This window comes from Mycteria americana, unplaced genomic scaffold (assembly GCF_035582795.1).
Source record: "Mycteria americana isolate JAX WOST 10 ecotype Jacksonville Zoo and Gardens unplaced genomic scaffold, USCA_MyAme_1.0 Scaffold_35, whole genome shotgun sequence".
In the NCBI taxonomy this organism is placed as follows: domain Eukaryota; kingdom Metazoa; phylum Chordata; class Aves; order Ciconiiformes; family Ciconiidae; genus Mycteria; species Mycteria americana.
Genome location: NW_027445623.1, coordinates 2,282,620 through 2,293,760, shown reverse-complemented (window position 1 = coordinate 2,293,760; position 11,141 = coordinate 2,282,620). Strand labels below are relative to the sequence as shown.

The 11,141-nt window shown below is 68.1% G+C and overlaps 1 protein-coding gene across 1 annotated transcript; it reads right to left on the bottom strand.

The window, feature by feature from the left end:
- Nucleotides 1–1,366: 1,366 nt before the first annotated feature.
- LOC142403490 (dynactin subunit 2-like) lies at nt 1,367–10,516 on the bottom strand. The gene is made up of 14 exons (XM_075489744.1): nt 10,396–10,516; nt 9,493–9,561; nt 6,321–6,417; nt 6,140–6,201; nt 3,393–3,491; nt 3,152–3,312; nt 2,894–3,041; nt 2,748–2,813; nt 2,615–2,653; nt 2,414–2,491; nt 2,200–2,271; nt 1,982–2,084; nt 1,776–1,867; nt 1,367–1,690 (listed from the first exon to the last, which is right to left on the bottom strand). Exons 1-14 carry the CDS (start codon nt 10,429–10,431, stop codon nt 1,604–1,606), a joined length of 1,209 nt encoding a protein of 402 aa, XP_075345859.1. The 5' UTR covers nt 10,432–10,516; the 3' UTR covers nt 1,367–1,603.
- Nucleotides 10,517–11,141: the final 625 nt, after the last annotated feature.

Below are 11,141 nucleotides of genomic sequence, written 5' to 3'. Positions count from 1 at the left end.
GCGGCTTCGTCCCCTCCACCGGCCCCGGAGGGTGCCCGACGACGGCGAAGGTTAGTGCCGGCATACGACTCTTGCTGTGGATGATGGCGAGCGGTGATGGAGACGGCCTGGGACAGCAGGTACGCGGCGCAGAGGGGGTCCTGCTTCCCCACGGCCGGAGCCAGGAGCTGGCAGAGCTGGCTGTAGAGCGGCCGAGCCTCACCGCTCGGGCCAACCGGGAGTGCGCGCGGCCAAAGCGGGGATCTGCTGCAGCCGCGTCCAGAAGCTGTCCCACGCCTCAGACCCCTGCGGAGCTCAGCACGAGGAGTCTCTCCAGCTCGGCGAGGTGGTGGTGGCTGCGCCAGGCAGCGCTCCCCTCCTGCAAGGAGAGCCCACGGAGCTGCTCGGCCACGTCCCTCGCTGATGGGACCCCACTGATGGCTGTGAGCACCCCCCACAGAGGGGTGCACACGGGCTGGGTCGCGCGGGGGGGCTGCCCGCTCCCGCCCGTGGGAGTGCCCCCGGGGCGAGCTCCGTGCAGGAACCCCTGCGTGGTTTTGGGGCTCACCTGCGCCCACGCACTCGGCGATGTCCGGTATCCCGAAGGATTCCCGGCCCTGATCCTCTTCCGCCAAGGGTCCGTCTGCCTTGCTCCAGCCTTTCCCCCGCCTCTGTGAGCCGGGACCCCGGAAGGCCGGGCGGGCCGGCAGAGACGGAGGCAAAGGCGGCCGTCAGTGCCTCAGCCTTGCCCCCCTCCTGCGTCCCCCCGCCCCGGCAGCCATCCCGCCACGGCTCCGTCATCCCAACAAGATCATGGCCCGGCAACTGCCCGCAGGCCTCAAACCCGTTGCCGTTGCCAGTGGGGCCCCCACCCCAGGGAAGCCCCTGCGCTGGGGGGACAGCATTGGTGCTAGGGGACGCAGCCGGGGGGTCCAGCCCCAGTGCCCGCTCCCCAAGCCGGGGGGTCCCGCTGCCCCCCATTACCTCAGGCTTGGGGGGTGTCGCGGCCCCACGCCCGGATCCACTCGGGGTTAGTTTAGCGCCAGGTTCTCCCGCACCAAGACCGAGGTTCCCCCCCTTCCCATCCCCCGGTACCAGCAATAATCATCTCCGCCAGCCTGGGGGGGCCACGCGCCCCTGCCCCGGGCCGTCCCCACCCACTCGGGCTCATCCCCATCCCCACACACACACCCTCCCCCCCGCCCCACGGGTGGCGACGAGGAGACGTCCCCCCCGTGGGTGGCAGCTTTCCGACAGAGCGATTGGCGTTAGTGCGACGAGGAGGCTGCGGGGGGGTGGGGGGGTCTGCACCGGGACAAGATGCATTTAACAGCCGGGGGCTGGGCCCCGCTCGTGCCCCAGCGCCCGAAGGAGATGCCGACACGGATGGACTTTGAGCTGAGCCGTTTACTGGGGTAAATCGGGGGGGTACGGAGACAGCCCCCCCGAGGTGGGAATGGAGGGGTGGGGAGGACCCCTCCCCCCCCCGTGCTGTGCAGGGGGCAGAGCCAGGGGATGGACAAGCAGGGGCTGGTACCTGCGGGGGGAGGGAGCGATTCCCAGGGGGTCGCAGGGCCCGGGGAGGGGCAGGGATGCGCGGGGCGGGGGGGTCTCCAGGGTGCTCTCACTTCTGCAGCCGCTTGATGCGGGCGTCTATGTCCGCAAAGTTGTCCTCCACAACGGCCAGGTTTTCCTTCATTGTCTTCTGGACCTGGGGGGGGTGAGTGGGGCAGGGGGTGAGCAGGGGGGCAGGCTGGGGACCCCACGCCACCCCAGTGGGTGTCGGTGGGACCCACCTCCGCCAGCAGCACGGTGTTGTCCTTGAGAGCACCAGCTATCTCCTGCTGCGTGGTGTCCAAGTGCATGAGGACCTGCCCGAACCGTGTGGCTGGGAGGGAGGAGAAAGCTCAGCACTGGGGGGGGGGAGCAGGGCCCCCTGCCCCGCCGAGATGCCCCCGGTCACACCATGCCACTGTCCCCAGCGTCCCCTCCAGCCCCTCACCTTGCTCGTGCAGGTCCCTGAGGGTCACCAGCCTCTGCACAACGTCAGGCAGGGTGCTGGCCACGGGGTCCCAGCGCTGCATCGTCTCGTAGATCTGGTGGATCTGGGGGATGGGACAGGGTAAGAAGCGGGGGGTCAGCAGAGCCCGGAGGGGGGCCTCCATATATCCCCCACCATGCCGGGGTTGCCTTTGGGGGGCCCTCCACACCAGCTCTTACCTTGCTCTGGGTGTCGGCATCTTGCACGGCTGCCTTGTGCTTGGCAATTTCATTCACCTTCCCCAGGACGCTCTGGGGAGGGGGGAGCGGATGTGAGACCCCAAACCCAGCAGCGCACACCCCCAAGTTCACGGCCTTGGCCAGTGCCATCCCGTGGCTCTCCCACGGCCCCGTGACACCCACCGTGCAGTTCCCTCCCTCTGTCCTCCCTCACCTGCAGCCGGGCCTCCACTTGGTCCAGCACGGCCACGTCCAGGATGCTGACCTTGGCCTGCAGGACCTGCACGGTCTCCTGGGGAAGGAGAGCAGGGTGAGGGGGGACACGGCAGCACCCTGGGACTGCCCACCCCAAGTGCTATGGGCACGGGGTGGGGGGAAAGGGTGCCTGCATGCCCCCCACCCCCTGCCGACTCACCACGAGGCTGGTGCCCTTCAGCCCGACCAACAGCGGGTTCTGTGGGGAAGGAAATTGCATCAGTGGGGAGGGCTGGGGGGCAGGAGAGTGGCGGGGCAGGAGAGTGGCGGGGCAGGAGCCCCCGGCCCCTCACCTGGCTGTCGGGCTCGCACCGCACCGTGGCCTCCAGCTGCGCCAGCCGCTTCTCCAGCTCCGCCATCTGCGGGGAGATGAGGCGGGTGAGACGGCAGGACACCCCATTTTGGGGTCAGGCACAGCGTCCCCCTTCCCCACGCTCACCTTGGCGGTCTGGGCAAACTGCTCCTGCTCCGGCCTCCAGTACAGCTCGAAGGTGACGGCGTCTCCGGTGGGCGCCGGGGCTCTGGCGGGGCTCTTCCCCGGCGCCGCCCTGCTGCACTTCGCCACCTCCAGCTGCTGCAGCAGGCGCCTGGGCAGGGGGAACAGGTGGGCACGGGGCCCAGCACCACCCCGCGGGGACACTGGCATCCTCCCCCCGCTCCGCGAGCTGCGGCCCCGGGGTCCGGGGACCCCACTCACTTGGCCAGGGCGCCGTCGGGGTCTGCAAAGTCTATGGCTGCGGCGGGGCCCAGCAGCTTCTCCAGGTGGCTGGAGACCAGCTGCTGCTTCAGGCCCTCGACCTGCCTGGCCAAGGCCATGGGCGTCAGCTCCTCCTCCGCCGCCGACTCCTTCACCATGCTCTGGGCGGGGGAGGAAAGGTGGCCGTGACACCCCCCTGGGACAGCCTCCCCGCCGCTCCCCAAGCAGGGGTGGTGCTCACCTGGATCTGCTCCACCTCCCTAACCAGCTCCTGCACCTCGTGCTGCAGCCGCTGGTACCGCTGCTGGGGCGTCTCTTTGGCACCAAGACCCTCGCCGAGCTGCAGAGAGAGGAACAGGAGAGGGTCAGGCGGGTGCTCACGGCCTGCCTGCGGCACCAGGCACCCAGGGCGGGGGGCGGTGGCTGGGACGCTGGTACCCGACTCCCCTGGGTGCCCGCCCATACCTGCGCAGAAAGGCAAGAAAAGGGATTGAGCAGGGAGAACAAGTGGGGGAGGCCCTCGACAGACAGGTAGGAGCAGCCTCATGTTCACAGGAACCTGGTCCTCAAGGGGGACTGCAGAGAGACCTGCTGGAGGGACAACACGGCGGGACATACGCAGCCCAGGAGGCTCCTAAGTGCATCGACGACCACGTCGTCCCCCAAGTGACGCAGGAGCCAACGAGGAGAGGGGCTCCACCGGAGCTCGTCTTCACCAACGAGGAGGGGCTCGTTGGGGATGTGGAGGTCAAAGGCAGCCTGGGCTGCAGCAACCGTGAGATGGTGGAGTTGAGGATGCTGAGGGAGGGGAGGAGGGGGCTCACAGCCCTGGGCTGGAGGGGAGCCGACTCTGGCCTCTTCAAAGGTCTGCTTGGAAGAGTCCCCTGGGATCAGGCAATGGAGGGAAGAGGGGCCCAAGAAAGCTGGTTCACGTTGAAGGATCACCTCCTCCGAGCTCCAGAGCGCTCCATCCCAGTGAGTGGGCAGTCGGGCAAAAAAGCCGCGAGGCTGCCTGGGTGAACAGGAGCTCCTGGCCAAGCCCGGGCACAGAACGGAAGGAGGCAGAGCCTGGAGCAGGGACAGGGAACCTGGGAGGAGGAGAGAGGCACTGCCTGCGCAGCCAGGGATGAGGTTAGGAAAGCCAAAGCCCAGCTGGAACTCAACCTGGCCAGGGATGTCCAAGGCGACAAGAAGGGCTTCTGCGAGCACCCAGGTGACAGACGGATGGCGAGGGGAAACGGGGGCCCGCTGCTGAATGAGGTGGGGGACCCGGGGTCCAATTCTTAAGGAAACTGGACATACCCAAGTGCATGGGCAGAGGGGATGCACCCGTGAGTGCTGAGGGATCTGGCTGATGGGAGATGCACAAGGCAGGGCCCTGCTGCTGCCCTGCTCCTCCCCAGCGATCACCCCCTTTACACAGCCTGGGGGCAGGAGGTGTCCCTACAGGAAGTGTTGGACTGGAAGAATTGCCAGGAGAAAAATATTCTGAGGGATCTGGCTGATGGCATTGCAAGGCCACTCTCAAAAATCTTTGATGGGTCACGGTGGCTGGGAGAAGTGCCAGAGGACTGGAGGAAAGCGAGTGCCAGCCCCATCTTCGAGCAGGTCAAGAAGGAGGACCCAGGGAACCACTTCCAGGCACATGAACGACAAAAAAAACCATCAAGAGAAATCAGCATGGCTTCACCAAGGGGAAGTCATGCTTGACCAACTCGATAAACTTCTACAATGAAACGACTGGCCTGGTAGACAAGGAGAGAGCAGTGGGCGCCGTCTACCTGGACTTCAGGAAAGCCTTTCACACTGTCTCCCATAAGATCCTCCAAGAGAAGCTGTTGCAGTCTGGGCTGGAGGAGCAGGCAGCGAGGTGGACTGAAACTGGCCGAACAGCGAAGCCCGGAGGGTGGAGATCATCGGCCCAAAGTCTAGTTGGAGGCCAGTAACGACCGGTGTACGCCAGGGGTCCATGCTGGGTCCGATCCTCTTTAACATCTTCATTAACGATCTGGATGATGGGGCTGGGCGACCCCTCAGCAAGTCTGCAGATGACGCCACACTGGGAGGAGTGGCCGAGACGCCAGAGGGTCGTGCTGCCGTCCAGAGGGACCCGGACAGGCCGGAGAAATGGGCCAACAGGAACCTCATGGAGTTCCACAAGGGGAAGTGCAAAGTCCTGCTCCTGGGGAGGAACAACCCCCGGCACCAGGATAAGCTGGGGGCCAGCCAGCTGGAAAGCAGCTCCGTGGAAAAGGCCCCAGGGCTCCTGGTGGACACCAGGCTAAACACGATCCGGCAAAGGCGGCTAACGGTGTCCTGGGCAGCATGAGGAGTGTGGTGGTTGAGGGAGGTGATCCTTCCCCTCTCCTCGGCGCTGGTGAGGCCACACCTGGCACGTGGTGTCCAGTGCTGGGCTCCCCAGTACAAGAGAGACATGGACATACTGGAGAGAGTCCAACAAAGGGCCACCAAGATGCTGACGGGGCGGGAACATCTCTCCTAATGGGAAGGGCTGAGAGAGCCGGGACTGTTCACGCTGGCCAAGAGAAGGCTCTGGGGGGATCTTATCAATACCTGAAGGGAGGGTGCCAAGAGGACGGAGCCCGGCTCTTCTCAGTGGTGCCCAGTGCCAGGACCAGAGGCCACGGCCACACACTGAAGTGCAGGAGGCTCCCCCTGAACATCAGGCAACACTTGTTTAGTGTGAGGGTGACCAAGCACAGGCACAGGTTGCCCAGAGAGATGGTGGAGCCTCCGTCCTTGGAGCTATTCAGAAGCCATCTGGACACGGTCCTGGGCAACCAGCTCTGGGTGGCCCTGCTTGAGCCGGGGGGTTGGACCAGGTGACCTCCAGAGGTCCCTTCCCACCTCCACTCTCCTGTGGTTCTGTGGGATTTGCGGCCCTGGGCAGGGACGTCGCTGTGGGGTGAGCGGGGACGAGGGACCGTGCGCTGGGGTGGCTCACACCCCCATGCGCTCTGGACTCACAATTTCATACTCCCCGGACTCGTAGCCCGTTGTCCTGGTCTTGCTGATGCTGTCAGAGAAATCTGGAAGAGGAAGAGCAGGGTGTCACCCCAAAATACCCACGGCGGCTGCGCCCTCCCTGGGGTCAGCTCAGTGACCCAGGCTCCCCACAGCCCACCCTTCCCCGAACGCCCTGGCTCACCCACTCCCTTGGTGCCCAGGCGCTTGTCCCGGAACTTCTCGTAAGCGGCGTTGGGGTTGATGATGAGGTGTTCCACGCTGGTGCTGCTGAGCTCCTCCTGCACACAACGCTCGGCGTTAGCGAGGGGGCAGCCGCGAGGGTTTGTCGGCACAGCTGCCGCCTCCCCGCAGCGCCCGCGGCCGTCTGGGGCCAGCGCTGGGGAGAGGATGGACAGCAACGGGGTGGGCGAAGGCGGCCCCATCCTTCCCGGGGTAGGGGCAGAGCCCCCGGGGACTGACACGCAGGGACGGAACCCCGCAAGGAGTCTGGACAGGGCAGCGGGGGCTGTCCAGGAAGCGGCACGTCCCCAGGGCCTGGTGCGGGGACAGCGGACCCCTGGCCTGGCCCGGCAGGCAGGAAACCCTGCCCGAGGGCCTGGCAACGGGGCCAGGGGTGCAAGCGCACACCAAGGCTTGAACCCGTTCGGCAGCCCCACGACCAGTATCAGGAAACGTGCTGCTGAGCCCACGCGCGTTGTGAGCTGCCGGGGCGGCCCCCGGCCCAGCAGGGCTGGAACTGCCCCACGGCCGCGTTTTGGGGGGCTCCCACCACCTGGGGGGCACTGGGGGGTTGCGGGACTTCAACCCCTCAAAGACCAAAGGGGCTTTGCCTGGAGCCTGGCAGGGCGCGTGCGGACCACGAGTCTGGGCTCTCCTCGCGGCCCGCCACGGTGGGGGGGCCCGACCCAGCAGGACCCTGCGGGAGGCACCCAAAGGACCCCCCTCACCTGCTGCCCTGGGCCACGGCAGCCCCTCTCCAGCCCCTGCGCCCGGCCGTGGCCTGAAGCGCTTTCGGGGAGCCCTGGCGCACTGCAGGTGGACAAGAAGGGGTGAGAGCAGCGGGAGCAGTGCTAGCAGCGTTAGGGGGGGCCGTCCGGCTGGGGGGAGGCAGTGGCGAGCGCCCGTGAGCAGAGCGCAGGGTTACGGCAGCTGACGGACGGGCTCTTACCAGCTCCTTGCGTTTCCCAGAGGTGAGAAAGTCAGAGCAAGGTTAGGAGGAGAGGGGGGAGAGAGAGACAAAAATCACGTTAGAAGGTTTGTCCCATGCACGGCCCGCCGTCACCCACGTCCCTGCGCTGAGGCTGCTGCCCGGCGGCCCCGCGCGAGGGCTCAGGAGCCATGCGGGACGCGGGGGCCGCCAGCGTGGAGGCGAGGGCAGCGGTGGGGGGGCAGCGGCTGTGAGAGCAGGGGCAGCGGCAGGCTGGACCCCTCGGCCGGGCACCCCGGGGCAGCCAGGGCTGGCGGCAGCTGGGGACACGCTGGTCGCGGCCACCGCGAGGGGTGGTCAAGGCGCCCAGAGAAAGCGTGGGAGCACGCTGCGGCCGGAGTCCGGACGTGACACGGCCGAGCCCCCGCTCCGATAACCTCCCTCCAGCTCCAGCGCTTCTTTTCCCCTGGGGGGGATGTGAGCAGAGCCTGGGGCAGGACGGGGCCTCACAGAGCAGCCCAACGCCTGGCAGGTCCCCGGGGCTCCTGGGGGTAGGAGGGAGGCATCGGCCGCGGCCTGGGGGGGCAAAACCCCGATGCTGGTCCCTGGAGGGGCACGAGCTCCGTGCTGTGCTGGCAGCAGGGGTGGGGGCTCAGCTCGGCTCCTCTCGCCTGCCTGTGTCCTGCCCAGCCCCGCAGCGTGCTGCAGAGCCTGCCAGGACGGGCTGCGGTGGTGGGATGGCAGCGACCGGCCCTGGGCAGCACCCCTCTGCGCAGGCAGCATCGCTGAGGGGGGACGAGGCCGCCGGGGCAGGAGCGTGGCGTGGCCGAGACCCATCGTGGGGGGCCCGTGGGTCCCTGGGGGTCCCGAAGGACAAGGAGGGCAGCGCGTGCAGTCAGGCAGGGCAGAGGCAAAAGAGGGCGAGGGAGAGCAGGGAGGTGGCAGCAGCACCGTGTCGCACCCTGGGACCCAGAGCCGCTGCCGGCTGCCTCCCCTCCGCCCCACGGCAGGGTGACCCACAGCCGGGACCAGGCGACGCAGCGACAGGCAGCGGCTACGGGACCCCGTGCACATCTACCGCATGCACAAATCAACCCCAAACGGCATGCAAAACCAGAAGCAGCGAACGGGCTTACTTGTGCAAACTAGCGTCCAGGCAAGGTGGGGAGCAGGGAGGGGAAGAGTGGTGGGAAAACTCAGGTCAGTTCAGCGCGCGAGAGCCAAGAAACACAACGAAGCTGCGCGAGGGGCTCCCAGGAGAGGAGATGGCAGCAATTAAAACCCCGGCAGCCCTTTGCCTCCTGCCTGCAGTGGGGGTCGCACGGGAGGGAAAACACTGGGCAGTCACCGGTGCGGCACCGCTCGATTCTCAGGCACAATTTCGGCGGGACCGAGGCCTGACAGGGGCAACTTTGGGTGGAAACAACCCGTTTCAGTCTGTCCTGCTGCCCTGGCTCTCGCAAGGGATCTCTTTGCCCGCTCAGAACTGGGGGCCGGATGCCCGGCGTGCCCCTGCCCCGCGTGCAGCGCAGGGTGCCTCGCCAGCCCACGTGCGGTGGGACCGCGCCGAGCCCCCACAAACGCTGGCTGCACCATGGGGAGAAGATGCACCACGCAGCCCCCAGTGTGCCCCTCGTGCCGTGAAGGCCTCGAGGACGGGCCCCCGCTGTCACCCCACGTCAAAGCCACCGGGCAGCAGCCCCACGGAGAACGGCCACGGCCTGGGCGCAATGGGCTCTGGCACGGGGCTGCTTTGCGGGACCCCACCGCCCTTTGGAGCTGTTTTATGGGGGTGAACCCACCTCAACAGGCCCGCCTTGTCCTCCGTGTGCTGCCCGCCAGGGCACTGCCGGCGCAAAGCCAACGGGGACGGGGGGATGGCCAGCCCTGCTCACTCCTGCTGCCCTCGGCCACATTACGCAGGATGCGGACGCCGGGGATGGGGACACCCACCCTGCGTGGGGTGGGGGCTGCGCCCTGCCCTCACTTCTTGGCCCCCCGAAGCACTGGCAGGCTGAGAGACGGGGGTGGCGCGTTGCTGGGACACGTCACCGTGGGGGGGACGTGGCACTGCAGGGGCACATGCGGGGACAGGAGCCCTTTCCCTGCCGCAGTGCCGGTCCCGCTGCACCGGACGGCTGCAGGATGGGGGCACGGGCGCAATTGCTCGCCCCCGCCCCGCAGCACGGCCACGGCGAGGCCTTACCGCCTCGAACCCGGCCTGGTCGTCCTCGGGCACGTCGCTGGTCTCGTAGACATCAGGTTCGTTCCAGGCCTGGGGCACAAACGGGCTCCGGTGAAACCCCAGCTCTCCCTGGCTATTTACTGTCCCTTTATGATCAAATACCCCACAACTGCCCCAAACAGCCTCAGGCACCGCCTCAGCCCACAGACGCCCGCGGCAGCTACCTGCCCCCACGCGCCCCCATCTCCCCAAAGACTCCGCATCCCCTCTGGGCACCCCTGCTGTCCCCAGACACCCCACTGACCGCCCCCATCCCCCGACACCTCCAAATGCCCTGGGCCCTTACGGGTACCCTCGTTCCCACAATCGCCCCAAACACCCCGGCTGCTCCCAACACCCCCAGAGACGCCGGTTCCCCCACAGACAGTCCCCAGTACCCCCCAGCTCCCCAAACACCCCCCTTACAGCCCCGGCTTCCTCAGATCCCCCCCCCGCACACCCCAAATGCCTCCCATCCCCCCCACATGCCCCCTCTGACACCTTCCATGCCCCTGACAGCCCCACTCTCCCCAAACGCCCCACTGACTGGCCCAGAGCCCCCCGATCCCCTCACCCCCCCCAAGCCCCTCCGGTCCCCTCACTCCCCACCAAGCCCCACAGTCCCCCCACACCCCCCAGCTCCTGCAGACCCCTCGGTCCCCTCACACCCCCCCGGCCCCCTCAGCTGCCCGCGGTCCCCTCAGACCCCTTCACTCCCCTCAGACCCCCAGATCGCCCCGTTCCCCTCAGACCACCTCAGTACCCCCCTGGCCCCCCGAGACCCCCTAACTCTCCCCCCGGCCCCCTGCTCCCCTCAGACCCCCCAGGCCCCCCCCGGCCCCCTCGCTCCCCTCAGACCCCCCCCCGGCCCGGTCCCGCACTCACGATGCCGGGCAGGTCGGCGTACTTGGGGTCGGCCATGGCCGGGGGTCGGTAACGGGGGGTCGGCAACCGGATGCGGTACCCGGCGAGCAGGGCCGGGGTGGGCGGGGCCGGTCTCGCGAGAGCAGCGGGCGGGGCGGGCGCGGAAACGCAGCGCGCGGGGGCGGGGCCTGGGCGGGGGGGAGACGCGGGAGGAGACTGGGGGGCACACGGGGCAGAGACGGGGGGTACACGGGTGGGGGTTTGCACGCGGAGGGGGGCACACGGGCTGGGGTACGCGGGGGGGGCTGCCCGCTCCCGCCCGTGGGAGTGCCCCCGGGGCGAGTCACCCCGTGGGTGGCAGCTTTCCGGTGGCGCTGGGGGGACAGCATTGGTGCTAGGGGACGCAGCCGGGGGGTCCAGCCCCAGTGCCCGCTGCCCAAGCCGGGGGGTCCCGCTGCCCCCCATTACCTCAGGCTTGGGGGGTGTCGCGGCCCCACGCCCGGATCCACTCGGGGTTAGTTTAGCGCCAGGTTCTCCCGCACCAAGACCGAGGTTCCCCCCCTTCCCATCCCCCGGTACCAGCAATAATCATCTCCGCCAGCCTGGGGGGGCCACGCGCCCCTGCCCCGGGCCGTCCCCACCCACTCGGGCTCATCCCCATCCCCACACACACACCCTACCCCCCGCCCCACGGGTGGCGACGAGGAGACGTCCCCCCCGTGGGTGGCAGCTTTCCGACAGAGCGATTGGCGTTAGTGCGACGAGGA

Coding starts and splice junctions, on each gene's coding strand:
- LOC142403490 (XM_075489744.1), bottom strand. CDS start 10,431: ATGGCCGACCCCAAGTACGCCGACCTGCCCGGCATC. Junction 3,313..3,392: donor GGGAGGTGGAGCAGATCCAG/GTGAGCACCACC, acceptor TCCCCCGCCCAG/AGCATGGTGAAGGAGTCGGC. Junction 1,691..1,775: donor ACACCGTGCTGCTGGCGGAG/GTGGGTCCCACC, acceptor CACCCCCCCCAG/GTCCAGAAGACAATGAAGGA.